Here is a 17,239-nt window from a genome sequence, read left to right as displayed (position 1 = left end):
CAGAAATAAGTACTAAAAGCAGTCAACTAGCCGGGCGTGGTGGCGCACGCTTGTAATCCCCGTGCTTGGGAGGCGGAGACAGGAGGATCGCGCAGGTTTGAAGCCAGCTGCGCTGGCGTAAGAGACCCTGTTTCAAAAATATAAAATAGGTCTGGGAGCATAGCCCGGAGGTAGAAGGGCTTCCAGGAACCCCAGTACCACCAAAAAAAAAAAAAAAAACAGTCAACTATGTTAGTAATTACTGCTCGCCACATTTATTATTTTAATGGATGTATTTTATGTATACAGCTTTAACTATCTTCAGCCCTTTGAAGTTGAATTGTTATTTTCATTTAATAAGTGAGAAAATTGGGGTCCTGCAAGACTAAGCTAGAGCTAGAGTGGTGCAGTCGGGTTTTACTGGGAGTCCTTGGAAGCCATTTGACTTTACCTGCTCTATTTATGCCAAGGAATCATGACTTTACCCACTATACTCTCTTGCCAAAAACTGAGCTATAATGGGTTAGTAGAATTCTGTTACTTAGATGCAGAGGAAAAGGAGAAAAGCTGAAGGAAGGCAGGAAGGTGGAAACATAAAATAGCATTAGACCTAATAATAAAGTAGGTTACTGTTGTTCATTCAGCAAGTGTTCATTATGAGCTTATTATGCACAAATACTGTCCAGCTGGAGGTACAGAAATGAATATGATCTAGTATCTCATCTTTGGGGAACATACAAGGGCCTTCATTTATTTTACTGTAGACATTTTCGTAAGACCTCTGATGATATTCTGATATAAGATAGTGAACTAGCAGTTGTCCTTTTCACCTTCTGATCTCACCACATTCTCCTTTGGGGACTGTGCCTCCTAACTGCAGTCAGTTTGGTGCTCTGCCTCACCAGCTAAGGGTCAGAGAGAAGACCCAAGTGAGGTCAGTGAGAATCTGAGTAGAATGATGACGAGAGGGAAGTGGCTGGAGCTGACTGGTTCTGGCAGTGACCCATGCGGGAGCCTGCGTGTTACTCCTCCCCTGTGCACCCTTGCAGCCATTCTAATGCCTGTTCTTTCTGAGCATGAGCACTTCCCCTTTTCTTTGATTCTTGTCCTTTCAGTAAATGCTTACTGCTTCCACTATGTGCCATTTTGGCTTAAATAGCCAGAATTGGTTTCTCTGGTGGTACACCTGAGAATGAATGCTCTATGTGCATTCCAATCCTAACTTGCCAGCGATTGACTTGTATGACTCTTGAATACATTGTTCAAGTGTCTGGGCCTTGGTTTCCTTATCTGTAAAGTGTAAATAATAATGCCTACCCAGAATTGTCCTGAGAACTGATCAGCAAGGTATATTAAGTGCTTGTAGGGTGCCAGGTGTATATTTGTGCTTATTTATAGCTATTAACAACATGGCCCAATTAAGGACAGAAAAAACAACAACATATTCTAGGTTTGTTTTAATTGGCTTTTCTGCTGTGACCAAAATAACTGCCAAGAACAGTGTAGAAGAGGAAAGGTTTATTTGGTTCATGGTTTCAGGGATTCAGTCCAAGGCCAGCTGATTCCAAGGCAAAAACATAAGGACAACAGGGCATGGCAGAGGACAGCTGCACACATCTGGTGGCCAGAAGGCCCAGAGAGTGAGAGGGAGGGACCAGGAGCAGCTTTAGTCCTCAAGACCAAGCCGTGACCCACCTCAGCCCCACCCCGCCCATGGTTACCACCTAGTAAATCCACTCAAGCTGTTTACCCATCAGTCTATGTCCCGCTGATGAGGTTAGAGCCTGATTCAATTATTTCACCTCTAAAAGTTTCTGCACTGCAACACAGGAGCTTTTCTGGGGGTCTTCCCATAGTCAACCCATGACAAGGTTATTGCTTTTTTAGGACTTTTGTCTTTCTTTTTTTTTTTTTTTTTTTTTCTTCAATGTAATACGGCATGTTCTAAAAAAAAAACGAATTCTTCTTTGGAATTAATTTTGTAATGGTAGACCATAGACCCAGCAGAAAGAATAGGAGGATTTATTGAGCAAGCGTCCTCCCTCCCTCTCCTGCTGCCTGCTGTGGTGTCTGCCATCACTTCTGAGCCTTAGCCTGGGCCGTGCTGAAGCCCTCCCACGCCAGCAGTGCCAATGTGCTGCCCACCAGGGAGCCAGGGTTTCAAGGTACCATGGGGCTGCATGGCAAGCTCTCCCCAATCTCTTCCAGCGGCTCATGCTGCCCTTTTGTGCTTGTGCAGCTCCTCTTCGGAACTATTTAGAAGTGCTCATTAGTCCTCACGCCGTTATTTGGGCTTCAGGGTAGAGCTCACAAGTGTCTGCTGGTTACTTGCTCCTCGCTGCAAGAGCTGCTTATCCAAATAGCAACGGCCCTTGGCGTTTCCGTGCCGCATGCCATCCTTTGTGTGGATGTTTCTGTGTGGTGGTGAAGCCCTCACAGGCAAATCACCACTGACAGTTACAGGTTAATCTCTGCCTCAGCCCCGTCGTATCACTGCTGATCACAAAATGAGGAAGCTCTGCTCCTTGTTAACCTACAGCCACCCCTTTTGGTCGAGCGTAGCTTTAACCTATTAGTCTAGCTCAGTGATGTTTTGCCTAAATCAGACCACCTCACCACCTGGGTGTTCATCAGACCCTCACAGCAAATGCCATCCATATCCTCAGTGACAGGGCCACTTTGCTGTTTGATCTTGTGGGTACTACAGCCATCCACCCTTACATGTGGGAGACATGTGCCAAGACCCCAGTAGGTGCCTGAAACCACAAATGGTACCAAACCCTGTAAATACCCTGGGAGTTTTTATTGTTTTATGGTAAGGAGATCGCTTCTCAATGACTGATAGGGTGACATAGATAGCATGGACACGCTAGACAAAAGGATGGTCCACAGCCCGGGATGGTCAAAGTGAGGTGGTTCTACTTAGAGCAGTGCATGGCTTTAAACTTCGGAATCGTTGCTGGGCATGGTGACACTCCTGTAACCCCAGCGTTAGGGAGACTGAAACCGGTGGATTGCAGGGTCAAGGACAGTCTGGGCAACATGGTAAGACTCTTAGCAACCTAGTAAGTCTCTATTTCAAAATAAACATAAAAAATAAAAAGGGATGGGGATGTATCTCAGCAATAGAATGCCTCTGGGTTCAATCCAGAATACCAGAAAGAAAAAGAAAAAACCTTAGGCATTATCTATTTTTTTAACTTTTCTACTTGCTATTTCTGGACCACAGTTGACCGTGGCTAACTGGATTCACTGAAAGCAAAACCTCTGAAACCATAAGTGGGGACTCTGTATTCCAACTGTTCCCCATGTGGAACCAGAAAATGGTACCTTTACACAAATTTGTAAAATATGAAATGAAGGTTATGTTTTCCCTTTTAGACTATATTCAGTGTCATTTTAGACTTCAGTGAATGCCATTTTTGTGCTGCTTTTTCATTCAAAACCAAATGTTTGCGCAGATGCTTGGAGGAGCATCTACACGTGAATGTGCTCACATCCTCACAGGTGCTTGTGTTTGTGCATGTGAGAGACCTGAGGCAGAATGCCCTGAGTGCTCACACATGCAGGAACACCTCGTGTCCTCCAGCAGTCCAGGAACGAGTTTGCTTGGATCCACAGCTTCCCTCATTTCATTATGATGAACATTACTTGCTGACATAATTTGTGTGTGGACTTACTACTAACTCGTTCTTTCTTTGTTATGTTTTGTTTTTCCATTCTAGACCTTACATAATTGTTAAGAAACAGAAGCCAGCAGTCACGAATAAGCATATGGAAGAGCTGGCTCAAGGGTACAGGTAAATGGCCCAAAGTAAAAATGCCCAATCTCCTTAAATATGCACATACATGTTTTAATTAGCAACAACAGTTTTGGATCTATGCTTTTAAGAAAAGTAAATTTTCATTTTTAGTCTCTTCATTCATCCCCACCAAATATACTAACCTATTAAAAAAGCATTCTTCTGCATGTGCTGTTTTTTTGACATGATGAAATATTTATCAGGTTAGATGTCAGTTACAGGGTCGTGGTGTAAATTACTGCAACTCGGTTGTGATGTAAATTTAATGTTCTAGAAAGAAAAGAACATAGCGATAGTTGATCCAGACACTGTGTGACGCTCATCATGGGGAATTTCTAAAGTCAAATATTTTAGAAGTAGAGACTAGATTAACAAGAATCACAAACACTTTGATGTTTTCATTTCAGTGATCTGTAATCACTTAGTGTCTCGAGAATAATGTGCTTCAGATATTTCACTGTCTTATTTCTTGTAGAGAAAGGTGCTTTGGGTTTAAATGCAAGTCATTGTCTTGTGTTATTATATAAAATACTGCAATAAGATGCATTTTGTTCAGTCTTTTCTTTTTTTCTTTTTTGATGCTGAGAGTCAAACCCAGGATATTGCCCAAGCATTGCCAGCACGTTACCACTGAGCTACATCCCAGCCCTGAGATGTAATTTAATAATGTCTCTTTTACCGTCATTTTTCCAGGAATTTTGAAGATTTTTTACATGAGAGTCTGGTCGAATATTTAGATGTGAATGAAGAAAATGACTGTAACATCGCACTCTATGAACATACAATTAATAAGTAAGTAGGATCCATAGCAACCATAACTGAACCCACTCTGACCAGAGACCTACTTTCTCTTTTCAGTGTCCTCTTCAGTTCTTCTGTCTCATACTCTTGAGGTAGGAACTGTTGGGAGTACACTATTTTATAATGGAAGCATACCCCATCATCCATCCTTGCTGAAAGTATCAGAGAGTTGCCAACAAGGATGTTACTTGGGGTTGAATCCAGGGGCATTCTACCTCTGAGCCACACTGCCAGCAGCTATTTTATTTTTTGAATCAGGGTCTCACTAAGTTGACGAAACGGCTTAGACCAGTTCCTCCTGTCCCATCCCCCCAAGTACTAGGATTACAGTCGTGTACCATCTCGCCTAGCCTTTTTAGATTTAATTATCTTCCCTATTTGTGTTATAGTTAGTATGTATTTTTTCTAAAAGGAATTGTTTCTCTTATTTTAATATTCAGTTAGTACAAAAATTAAACTAATGAATCAGGCCACATAAAGATGTGTTTATCACTTGTAGAGAGGACTAGAGAGGATTTTGTCTGTTGACATCTGAATTCTTATTATTAGAGGAGGAAATCTATACATAGTTTGTTGTAAAGCTTTCTCGAAGTTTGTGTGCAACATTAACTTGAGATGGTCATATGTTCATAATATTTCTTCTAGAACAATGGTATCTTTTAGAAGCATCTGTGTTCCATTTGGAATACGTAAGAGGACATTTATATAATTTGCTTTTTGATGCCCATAACTCTTGTACCACTTACCTGAAATTGGAGTTTTTGTAGTTATGTTAAATAAGGAGTTAAATATTCCCACCTGATAACTATTTCATTTTCAATCAAAAGCATGTAGTTTTCTACTTCCCGCTACCAGGTAGAATTTACCACTATATTCTTATTATAATTTAGCAAATAATGCTTTTTAGTCAGGATTTTTATTCCTTACAGGTCTGAATCTCTCATATTACTGTTTCTTGCCCCTCACATCAAGATTGAATATGAAAGCGAACTATTTTCTAGTAGCCCTGTAAATGGCACTTTTATGGTGCTCAAGCCAAAAACATAAGCTTCAACTTCACCACCTCTCCTTTTCCACATCCACATCAGGCCCTTAGCGTGTCATGTAAACCTTCAAAATACCGCAGAATCTGAGCGTTTTTCATCACCTCCATCACAGTGCAGGCCACCGCCATTGCTGGCCTGGATCTTTGCAGCAGATGAATCCTTACTTCACGGCGTGTGTCCCGGTAGCACCTCTCGGGGGGGGCCCCAGAGGCTCTCCTCCCTCTCCCTCTCCCTTGCAAGTTCTTACAGAGGCCTTCCATTCCTGCATGATCAGGATGCTTGACCCTGCCACATCCTCTCCTACCACCCTCACTCCTGCTTCCCATGTGCCCCTTCACTGCCTCTATGGCCCTCGGTCCACCCTGCAGGCCACTTCCCTCTCCTCCAGGTCTTCCCTTGCTCTGTGCTACCTTCCTGGGAGTCTTTTCTTGACCACTTTTGTTTTTGTGTGTGTGTGTGGGTCTGGGGATGGAACCCATAGGCATTTGACCTCCATGCTACACCCCCGCCCTATTTTTTATTCTTTATTTTGAAACAGTCTCACTAAGTAGCTGAGGCTGTCTGCAAACTGCAATCCTCTGGTCTCAGCCTCCCAAATGCTGGGATTATAAGCGTGTGCCCCCACGCCCAGCTGACCACCCTATTATAAAATAGAAATCCTATGTCTACCCTTCATCCCTTCCTCTCTGCTTGCGTGTGTGTGTGTGTGTGTGTGTGTGTGTGTGTGTTACTAGGGTTGGAACTCAGGGGCTTTCTACCTCTAGCTATACTCCCAGATCTAGTTTCTATTTCATTTGGAAATAGGGTCTCACTAAGTTGCTGAGAGCCTCACTAAATAGCTGAGGCTGGCTTCGAACCTGTGCATTAATCCTGTCTCAGCCTCTAATCCTTGTACTGGGATTACAAGAGTGTGCAACCACACCTGGCCCTGCTTTATTTTTCTAGTGTTTATTTTTTAATGCTTATTAGCATAGAATGAAATCTGCATTTCACTGATTTTTCTGTGCAATGTGTGTTTACCTCCACTAGAAACTTAATAAGGTAGAGACTTTTATTTTTTTCATTGCTATAAATGAAATCAGTATTACCCAATCACTCGTCCATTTCACACATAAAATTTATCTTATTTTAAAATGTAAAAATGGTAGTATTATTTAACTCATACTTACAGTATTTTAAATATAAAAGTTAATGAAGTAAAGAATGCATCCCCTTCATTTCCTGTCCCAGCAGACTGCACTCTCCACAACTAGTCAGTGCTACTAGTTTCATTTGTACTCTTCCAGATATTTTTCTAAGTCAGTGCACATATGTTCAATCCACACACAGTAAAACAATGTGTTTTCACTGTAATGTGTTGTGAGTGTTTTTTAGTGTGTGTGTGTGTGTGTGTGTGTGTGTGTGAGTGTGTGTGTGTGTGTGTGTGTGGTATTGGAGATTGAACCCAGGAACATTCTACCTCTGAGTTATACCCCCAGCCCTATTTTATTCTTTATTTTGAAACAGGGTCTCACTAAGTTGCAGAGGGCCTCACTAAATAGCTGAGACCGACCGTGAACCTGTGATCCTCCTATCTCAGCTTCCCAAGTACTGGGAGTACAAGTGTGGGTTACCATGCCCGTCTTTAAGTGTCTTAATTTTTTTTTTTTTTTTTTTTTTTTTTTTTTTTTGGTGGTACTGGGGTTCCTGGAAACCCTTCTACCTCCGGGCTACACTCCCAGACCATTTTGTTGTTGTTGTTGTTGTTTTGTTTTGTTTTGTTTTTAATTTGGAAACGGTGTCTTAAGCCAGCAAGGCTGGCTTTAAACCTGCGCGATCCTCCTGTCTCCGCCTCCCAAGTGCGGTGATTACGAGCGTGCGCCACCATACCCGGCAATGTCTTAATTTTTAAACTCAACAATGTGTTATTTTAATTTTCCCTGTTAGAACATGTATATTTGCATATATGTATAAATTATCTTAATTGCTACATATTATATTATCTGCCTACACATATATAATTTATTTATCTTATTCACTATTGATAGGCATTTAGGTTATTTTTACTTTTTCTATTGTTATAAGCAGTAAGTTACTTAGTTTTAATTTGAGGTAGATTTAAGTGCTTTATAGACAATGAAAGAAATCTCCTATTTCCTTTTCAGGATAGAAACTTATAGTGGTTATGATTTTTAAAGAAATAATAATTTTACTTATTTTATAAAATTAGAATCCAGAGTATTTAGACTTTGAGAATTTATCAGATACTATATATACTTTTATATGCCTTTGTCTCTTTTCCATTAAAACATCTGAGTTGCTTTTTTGTGGAAATATATTATTAAAGTAATTAAGATTCTGACACCTACTAAATAAAATTTTACTCTGTGTCCAATACCTTTAGCAATGCTATCCAATAAAAGTATAATAGCTGGGCGTGGTGGCACACGCTTGTAATCCCAGCATTTGGGAAACTGAGACAGGAGGATCATGGCTCACAGACAGCCTCAGCTACTTAGTGAGGCCCTTTGTAACTCATTGAGACCCTGTTTCAAAATAAATATTAAAAACATAGGGCTGGAGGTGTAGCTGGGAGGTAGAATGCCCCTGGGTTCCATCCCCAGTACCACAAAAAAAAATAAATAAATAAAAAATATAATACAAAGCTGGGTATGGTGGCACAGGCCTGTAGTCCTAGTACTTGGGAGTCTAACACAAGAGATTCACAGGTTTGAAGCTACCCTCAGCAACTTAGTGAGACCCTATATCAAAATAAATTTTTAAAAAAGGGCTGGGGGCAGAGCTCAGAGGTAGAATGCCTCTGAGTTCCATCTCCAGTACCAAAATTAATATATAAAAAATAAAAAGAGTGAATCCTCTATATTGGTGCAAGCCATTGATATAACTTCAAATCTTCTAGTACCCACATTGGAAAAGTAGAAAGAATCAGGTGAGATCAACTTTAATAGTACTTTTATTTTACCCAGTATATTAAAAATGTAAACATATCAACATGTATTTAATATAAAAATATTGAGATATTATTATTTGAGTTTCAAAAGTTAAAGTAATTAAAATTAAGTAGAATTAAAAATTCAGTTCCTCATTCACACTAGCCTAACATTTCAAATGCTTAGTGCCCATAATTAGCTAGTGGTAACACAATTAGTGCCTGTAGGTCTGTAGTAGCTCTTGTTAAAGAGGACATATCACTCTCTAATAGGGTGATACAGCCTTCTCATTGATACAAATTGGAAGAGTGAGGAAAAGCCAACTACTTACCCAAGTAGATGTAAACTCTGTATTTTTATGTTTTTGGGTTTTGTGTGTGTGTGTGGGGGGGGGGTACTGAGGGTGGAACCCAGGGGCTTTTTTTTTTACCTCCGGGCTATATTCCCAGACCTATTTTATACTTTATTTGGAAACGGTCTCACTAAGTTGCCGAGAGCCTCATTTAGTACTTGAGGCTGGCTTCCAACCTGTGTGATCCTCCTGTCTCAGCCTCCCAAGTGCTGGGATTACAAGCGTGCGCCACCACGCCTGGCTTGTATTTTTATGTTTGCTGTAGTAATTTTTAAGTGTTATGTAGAATTAGTAGTATGTATTATAATGCTTTACTATATAAGCAGTTCCATACTTTCTTCCTTCTTTTGTACGTCTATCACTAGTGCAATTTTTTTAGTAATAGAAATGTTTAAGTTCTTAAGTTTTATCATATTTTATTTAGCCATGTTTTTATTGTACCAGTTTTATTAGCATCAGAGTTTATTGTCTTAGATGATAATGGTTTTATACCATTTAAAAGGCATTAATCTTAGTACTTGATGCCTAAGATATCTCATTCTTAACTTGCTAGAGATACTACCCACTTGGAGATTGAACCCTTCACTCTTCTCGGCGTCTGTGCTGGTCTCATCCCATACCCTCATCATAACCAGTCCCCAAGAAACACCTACCAGTGCGCCATGGGCAAGCAAGCCATGGGTAAGCTTCTTCTCAGACTGGACTCTAAATGCCTAGAAAACAACTTATATCTTTACTCTTACTAGAATTTTGTGTTTGGGTAAATTAAGCATTGGTAATACCTCAGAATTGCCAACCTTAGGGTTACTCGTGGAACTTCGAAATGCTTGCAGGGGCCCTGTCCTATCTACAGATTAAACAAAAAAATGCAGAAAATCTCTCTGAACCTTTTCGAAAAACCCTAACAATCACAGAATTATAAAGGAATAAATACAAAGAACAAACCACTATGAAATACAAGTTGTCAAATGGTAGAGAAAGCAGAAGAACTCAAGAAGAAAAGAAAGATGCATAGCATATATTAGAATACACCTAGGAGTTATCTGGATGACAGTCAGTGAGTCCATTCTATCCTGTGGTTGCTACTCTATGTCCTAAAACTTGTTGCACCAACTTCTGGGTTCATTTGCCTTCCTTCTTTGTGTTTTTCTTCCCTTTTATCTGTCTATTAATTTACTCATCCATCCATGAATTCATAACATTTACTGAACAAGTCTGTAAAGCATGCATGGTGAGGGGTGCTGGGAACAGAGATGGGCAGAATGCAGTGCTTGCGGAGATATAGTCTAGTCGAAAAGACCAACAAAAAGCACGTTAATTCAATATGTTGTGATAAATGCTATGATATTCCAACAGCCAGGACTTGAGAAAATTGGGGAGGAGGATCATTTAGAGAATAGGTTGTTTCTCGAGATAGAATTGAGCTTAGTCTTGAAAGACAGTATTTTTCAAAGGTAGTAGAAATATAAGAAAGAATTTCATGGGTAAGTCTTGGCACTTGGCTGTACCCATCTGACATAGAATGAGTATAGAGGTGCATTAAATACTATGTATTGAAGAGTTTGAGAATTTTGTCTTGAAGGTGATACAAAAGAATTTCAGCATGCCATCTCTCCCCCCAGAAAACCCAGCTGTATTTATAAGCCTTTTTGGCTGTTTTTCAAAATCATTTAAATCCTAGTAAACTTAATAAATTTTCTTGTCATGTATGCCCGTGACATCAGTGTGACCTGTCATCTATAATTTTAAGTGATACAGGAGCTTCATACAGAAGTTGTGAACATGTAGAGGAAAGCTTTCTGCATTCCTTAGGAACAACCAGAGCGCAGTCAGTTCTCAGTTACCAGCAAGCAGCTGCCACTGACCAGAGCGTGACAGTGACAGGACCTGAATTCTTCACGATGGGCCAGGAGCATATATGTTACTTTCCAAGGATTTATGTTACCCGTGGCTAGCTAGGAAGAAATAGAAAGTGTCTTGTCCTGCTGCCATTTACCTGAATGATGTGATGCCTGGACAGTTGGGAATAATTCCCAGTGGGAAAATCTAAACAGTGGCTCATCAATTTCGCCTCCCCATTCATCCTCAGCAGCAGTGTAGGCTGATTTCCCGCTTGTGCTTCTGACTTGCTAACAAGTTGATATATACAGTACTGAGCCCTGTGTGTCATGAAAGGGCTATCACTTCTATTGGGTTGACCAAACCGTTTTGTTTCATGATGTGAATCCCAGCTGAAACAATATACCTTTTGTGTAGAACCTTCAGCAGAATTAACGGAAGACTAATCACTTCATCGCTAATGCCACTCTTTATGTGTTTGAAGATTAAAACAGAAGGTCCGTATCTATCTCCCGTGTGGTGAAGCTTTTTTAAAAAATAGAGAATACACTTGAAGGAAAGAAATAATGTTTTTATTTTTATAACACCGCTTCTCACACATAACACACACACACACACACACACACACACACAACCTTTATTTTGTGGCCCTGAGTATCTGAAGCGCTGGGGTAGTTACCACACACAGTTAAGCAGGATCAGTGTGTACAGAAAGCCAATTCAGTGTCTGTAGAGTTCTTTTGTAGTTTTCTGTGTGAAGGTTTTTTTCTCGTTTTGTTTTGAGTGTCATTTGCAATTCATTGTCTGTGTTTTCTGAGGTTGGTGTATTCAGCTGCTCTGACCCTGGGTCCTGCACATTTAGCTCCTTGGATACAATCCTCTGACGTTATTGCTGACGCTAGGAAGACAAAAGCCCCTGAATATCTTAAGTAATAATAATTTTTAAAAGCCTTTGTTACTGTTTGTTATTATAAAACACCTGACTAGAAAGAAAAGCCTGGCGATAAAAGTACATTTAAATTTGGCACATAACATGGCCACAGTTCTTGTTGGACACTGAAATAGCTGCAGAAGTATTGAGCGAGAACTGTGTGAAAAATCACAACACGAAAAAGGTCAGTAGGAGAAAATGCAGCAGAGAGAGCCAGGTCTATAGAACAGACCTGGCCCTTTGAGGAGGACGCCTCTGGATCATTTTAATTCCGTGCATACTTGACAGCTGGTAGCTAAAAGCCATGCTCTCCTACTTTAAACAAGAGCCAGCAATGAAGAATTTTGAAATGTCTTAGAAATTCTCTGCAGATCTTCTGAAGTAATACTTTAGTTGTTGCATATCTGTCTGTTAGCCCATGTACAAGTGAATGACAGTAGCCCAGAATCAATTCCCTAAATATTCTAGCTGAGCTGGAAAATCTGCTGTGCACCAACCCCCTCAATACAAGCCTCCCCTCCCACCAGGAGAGAGAAGAAAGAAGTCATTTTCTATCACTACAAAGAAAGAGACCGAGACCAGCACAAACCACAGAAACTAAAAGCCTTACCTCATGAGAGAGCTAATCCAACATGAAACACCAGCAGAGGAGGCTTCTTAAACCTTAGGCTCTTTAAGTTATTAATAAAGTTCAAGTTTCCACACCGCAGCTCTTTGTGGTACCGAGAAGCTGTGGCTGTGGCTCTGCGTTACGACATGGCTCAGAGCAGGAAGTCAGGTAGACACCTGGAAGTGGCAGGGTCTTTAGGTCACGCAGCCTGGGAGCAAAAGCCGCATAGTTGGAGCTGCCTTGTGTGGGTTCTTGGTGGCACCCATACTCAGTTCACATGAGTCACACTTTCAAATCCTGCCCATTTTATTAGTTGGCAGTCTTCTTGCGGAACACTGTCTTGTTTAAAAGCTCACTTGGTCACAGTCGGCTCAGTTAATGAATATGGATCACAAATCCCCCAGGTCCCCACGCAAGCTTCTCACCAACCTGTCCCTCTCCTACTCCAAATTGTTGGGGCTTTTTTTTTTTTTTTTTAACTCAGGAGCTAATTGATTCCGTTCCTAACAGGTAGTTTTTTCTTTTGAGATTCCCATTTCAGAGCAAGATGAGATGCATTAGAAATACACTAAACTGGGTGTGTTGGTGCACACTTGTAATCCCAGCGCTTGGGAGACTGAGATAGGAGGATCGCACAGGTTCAAAGCCAGCCTCGGCTACTTAGTGAGGCTCTCAGCAACTTAGTGAGACCCTGTTTCCAAATAAAGTATAAGGTCTGGGACTATAGCCCGGAGGTAGAAAAGCCCATAGGTTCCAACCCGAATACCACCAAAAAAAAAAAAAAAATCTTTTTGAGTTATTCACATACTATACAGAAATCGTCATAAAATTCTATTTCATTTTATACCTCCTCCCCACTTATTTTATTTATTTATTTTTTTTAGTGTACTTAGTCTCTGGGGACACAAATGAAAAGAAAAAAGTGTTAACAAATCATCCACAGGAATTTCTTTAAGAATACTGCTATTGGTTAAAAATGTTTTTAATTATTATAGCTATGTAGCGTTAACCTAAGACTGGCTTGTTGGCAATGCATACTTATGGAGGTAAAAGTAAACTAAAGCTTAGTGTGTGGGTTAAATTTCTAGGGAGAATGAGTGGTATTGCAGGGTGATCGGGAGTTTATTTTATTATTACCTATACTACCAGTATTGCTATAGTGATCATAATGAATGTGACTATTTCCTGAGTACTCAAATTCTTTAGGTTTGGGTACCAGAGATCGTACTTAGGGCCTCATACATGCTAAGCATGCCCAACTGAGCCACATCCCAATGCTTCCAAATTTTTGCATACATTTCTTATTTTCATCAAACTTACAATCCTATGAGATATAGTACATAATTTTTTTTTCTGACAAGGAAGCTGAATCCCAGTTTAATTGACAATTTATAAAACGTTACCTATCAAACTTACTAAAACTCTTCGCAGCTGAAACTCTCTTCCTACCTTCTGTGGATCCCAGTCAGGCTGGCTTCCTGCTAGACTATAGATCATAAGCTCTTACCTGTTACTGTGTCCTCGTGCTTAGCATAATGCCAGTTTAGTAGGTGTTATGGAAAGTACTTAATAGATGTTTCAAAATGAATGAATTAATCTGAATGTTAAAATTGTTAAGAAACCAAGAGCAGATTTTCTAATAAATTTCAAAACAGAGTAAATGGAAGGATTTATACAGCGTTCTTTTGACAGGCAGTAAAGCAGCAGTAATAGGACACTGACAGAAGAGCAGAGTCTAACGTCTAGAAAGAGACCCTTGCGTTTATGGCAGTCAGGTGATAAGCCAGTGAACATGTTAAAGCAATTCATTGGGGAAGGAAAAGTTTTTTTCAACAAAATAAAATCTCTGTATAACAATATGGAAAAAAATGTATATCATCTCCTACCTCATACTATATAAAAATTACCATAAAAGTTATTATAGCCCTAAATATAAGAGCAAAGACCATAAAACTTGAAAAAGGAAACAGCTGAAAATATTTATGAGTTAAGCTTTCTTTTTTCTTTTTTTTTTTCTTTCTTTTTTTTTTTTTTTTCCAGTGGTACTGGGGTTCCTGGAAGCCCTTCTACCTTCGGGCTACACTCCCAGACCTATTTTATATTTTTTTCTTTGGAAACAGGGTCTCTTAAGCCAGCAAGGCTGGCTCTGAACCAGCGCGATCCTCCTGTCTCCGCCTCCCAAGTGCGGGGATTACAAGCATGCACCACCACGCCCAGTGACTTAAGCTTTCTTAGTATATAAAATGTACAAACTGTAAGAAGAAAAAATTACATCAGAATTTCTCAAATTAAAGCTTTGCTCTCTGAAAGACACTGCTGGGAAGATGAAAATGCAAGCCACAGAATGGGGGAAAGCGTTTTCAATGCCCATATCTGACAAGGGGTTTCTGTCTAGTGTAAGTAAGGAACTCCTCAGTAAGAAAGCAACCAGTGAAAAGATGGGCACAGCCAGGCACTTTCTGTGATAGGAATAGCCAGTGCGTGTGAACCTGTGCGCACCCACGAGTTGTCAGGTAGTACAGATCGGGACTGCCATGAGATACTGCTGCACGTGTGTTTAAATGACTGACATACTGAATGTCAGTGAGGACGCAGAGCATCCAGAGGGCCCACACACTCCTTCAGGAAATGAAGAGAGTCACTCTGGACAATTCTTTGGAAGTTTCTTTCCTTCCTTCCTTCTTTCCTTCTCCCTTCCTTCCTTCCTTCCTTCCTTCCTTTCTTTCTTCTTTTTTTGTGGTACTGGGGTTCCTGGAAGCCCTTCTGCCTCTGGGCTACACTCCCAGACCTATTTTTATTTTTGGAAACAGGGTCTCAAGCCAGCGTGGCTGGCTTTGAACCTGCATGATCCTCCCGTCTCCGCCTCCCAAACGCGGGGATTATAGGCATGTGCCACCACGCCCGGCTGAAAGTTTCTTAAATTAACCATACCATTACCAAACAACCCAGAAATACCACTAGGTATCTACCCAACGAAACGAAAGCACACACAGTCTTGTACATGAATGTGTATAGTTGTTTTAAAACTAGAAACAAAACAAATGCCCACCAATAGGCAAGTGGATAAACAAAATGTATATTCACACAGTAGAATACTACTCAGTATAAAGGAATGATCTAAAGTCGGCCGTGGTGGTGCAGGCTTATAATTCCAGTACTTGGGAGGCTGAAACAGGAGGATCACAAGTTCGAAGCCAGCCTCGACAACTTAGTGAGGCCTTTCACAATTTAATGGAACTCTGTTTCCAAATAAGAAATAAAATCGGGCTGGGGTTAGCTCAGGGGTAGAATACCTCTGAGTTCAAGCCCTGGTGCCACAAAAAAATAAAAATAAAATAAATTAAAGGAATGACCTACAGTGCACACAGCCATAAGGATGAATCTCAGAAACGTAATACTTAATGAAATGAGCAGTCATGTATATAGTACGATTCTACTTCTATGAAATTCTAGAAAGTGCTAACTAATCTATTCTGGGAAAATAGATCAGTGGTTGCCTGGGGCCAGAGACAGGGAGAGGTCTCCTAGGGATGTTCAAAATGTGCTGGATCTTGGTTGCCTCGGTGGTTTCACAGTGTGTATCTGTCAGAACTCATTGATTTGTATACTTTTTTGTGTGTGTGGTACTGGGAATGGAACCCAGGGACATTCTACCTCCAGCCTACACCCCTGCCTTATTTTTTATTCTTTATTTTGAGGGTCTCACTGAGTTTCAGAGGGCCTAAGTAGCTGAGGCTGTCCCAAATGCAAATGCTGGGATTACAAGTGTGCACCACCACGCCCACCCGGCTGATTTGTACACTTTAGTTTTGTGTGTGTGTGTGGTACTGGGGGTGGAACCCAGGGGCTTTTCTACCTCCGAGCTACACTCCCAGGCCTATTTTATATTTTATTTGGAAACAGGGTCTCACTAAATTGCTGAGAGCCTCACTAAGTAGCTGAGGCTGGCTTCGAAACTCTGCGATCCTCCTGTCTCAGCCTCCCAAGCGCGGGGATTACAAGCGTGCGCCACCACACCCAGAACTGATTTGTACACTTTGAATGGATAAAGTTTATTGTATTTGATAATGATTATGTTGGGGCAAAGAGAAAGAAAACATAGTTAAATGCATAAAACCTCCATTTTCTTTTTTCAGTATTTGTAGTTTTTTATACCCTTAATAATCTTTTTTTTCCCACAATAAATAAAAGTGCTTCTTCACTATTTTAACCTACATTTGGATACCTTGCTATGCCAATTTATGACTTAAGAAAGTTATTGTCAAGCCAGGTGTGGTGGTGTTCACCTGTAATCCTAGTACTTGAGAGGCGGAGACAGGAAGAATCAGGTTCAATGCCAGCTCATCAACTTAGTGAGACCATATTTCAAAATTAAAAAGGGCTGGAGGTTAATCTCCGAGGTAGAATGGCCATGGGGTCAATCCCGAGTACCAAAATAAAGGAAAAGATTTTTTTCAAGAAAATAGGGCTTGTTGGGTGTGGTGGTGCATGCCTGTAATCTCAGTACCTGTCAGGCTAAGACAGGAGGATCGCAGGTTTGAGGACAGACTCAGCAACTCAGTGAGATTCTCAGAAACCTAATGAGAACTGTTGTAGTAAGAAAAAGAAATCACTGGATACTGTAGTTACAGCAAAATGAGCCAATAGAAGTAAACCACAGCCTATGGATATTCACATTGTGTTAGGTGATGTATGTGGAATGCCTCCACCCACCCCCAGTACCCAGGCCTTGTGCATGCCAGGCAAGTGCTCCATCACTCAGCAGGCCCTGTGATGGCCTTTTTAAGCAATCTGAAAATAGGAATGGGCATCCTAGTTTGAGCATGTGCTTCATATAGGCAAGCCGTACAATTTAATTTCCTATGAAATTTTCTCAAAACAGTTTGCAGTGTAATCTTTATTAAAACTACAGGGATCTGATAGCATTTTCAGGTTTTATGATACAGAA

General features: G+C 40.6%; 1 protein-coding gene across 1 annotated transcript in view; it reads left to right on the top strand.

Moving 5' to 3' along the window:
- Positions 1 to 17,239, top strand: part of POLR3B (RNA polymerase III subunit B) — a gene marked incomplete at both ends in the record, with an annotated part of 141,272 nt that overhangs the window by 74,164 nt on the left and 49,869 nt on the right. Inside the window, 3 exons of the mRNA XM_080705137.1 lie at positions 3,705 to 3,779; positions 4,476 to 4,574; positions 9,465 to 9,592. Of these exons, the coding sequence (XP_080561263.1) occupies positions 3,705 to 3,779; positions 4,476 to 4,574; positions 9,465 to 9,592 (302 nt within the window). The remainder of the gene's footprint in view (positions 1 to 3,704; positions 3,780 to 4,475; positions 4,575 to 9,464; positions 9,593 to 17,239) is intronic.

The sequence above is a fragment of the Muscardinus avellanarius genome (genome assembly GCF_963383645.1).
Source record: "Muscardinus avellanarius genome assembly, chromosome: 11".
Lineage (NCBI taxonomy): Eukaryota > Metazoa > Chordata > Mammalia > Rodentia > Gliridae > Muscardinus > Muscardinus avellanarius.
The sequence above is the reverse complement of the archived record's forward strand: the minus strand, read 5'-3'. Positions and strand labels throughout refer to the sequence as shown.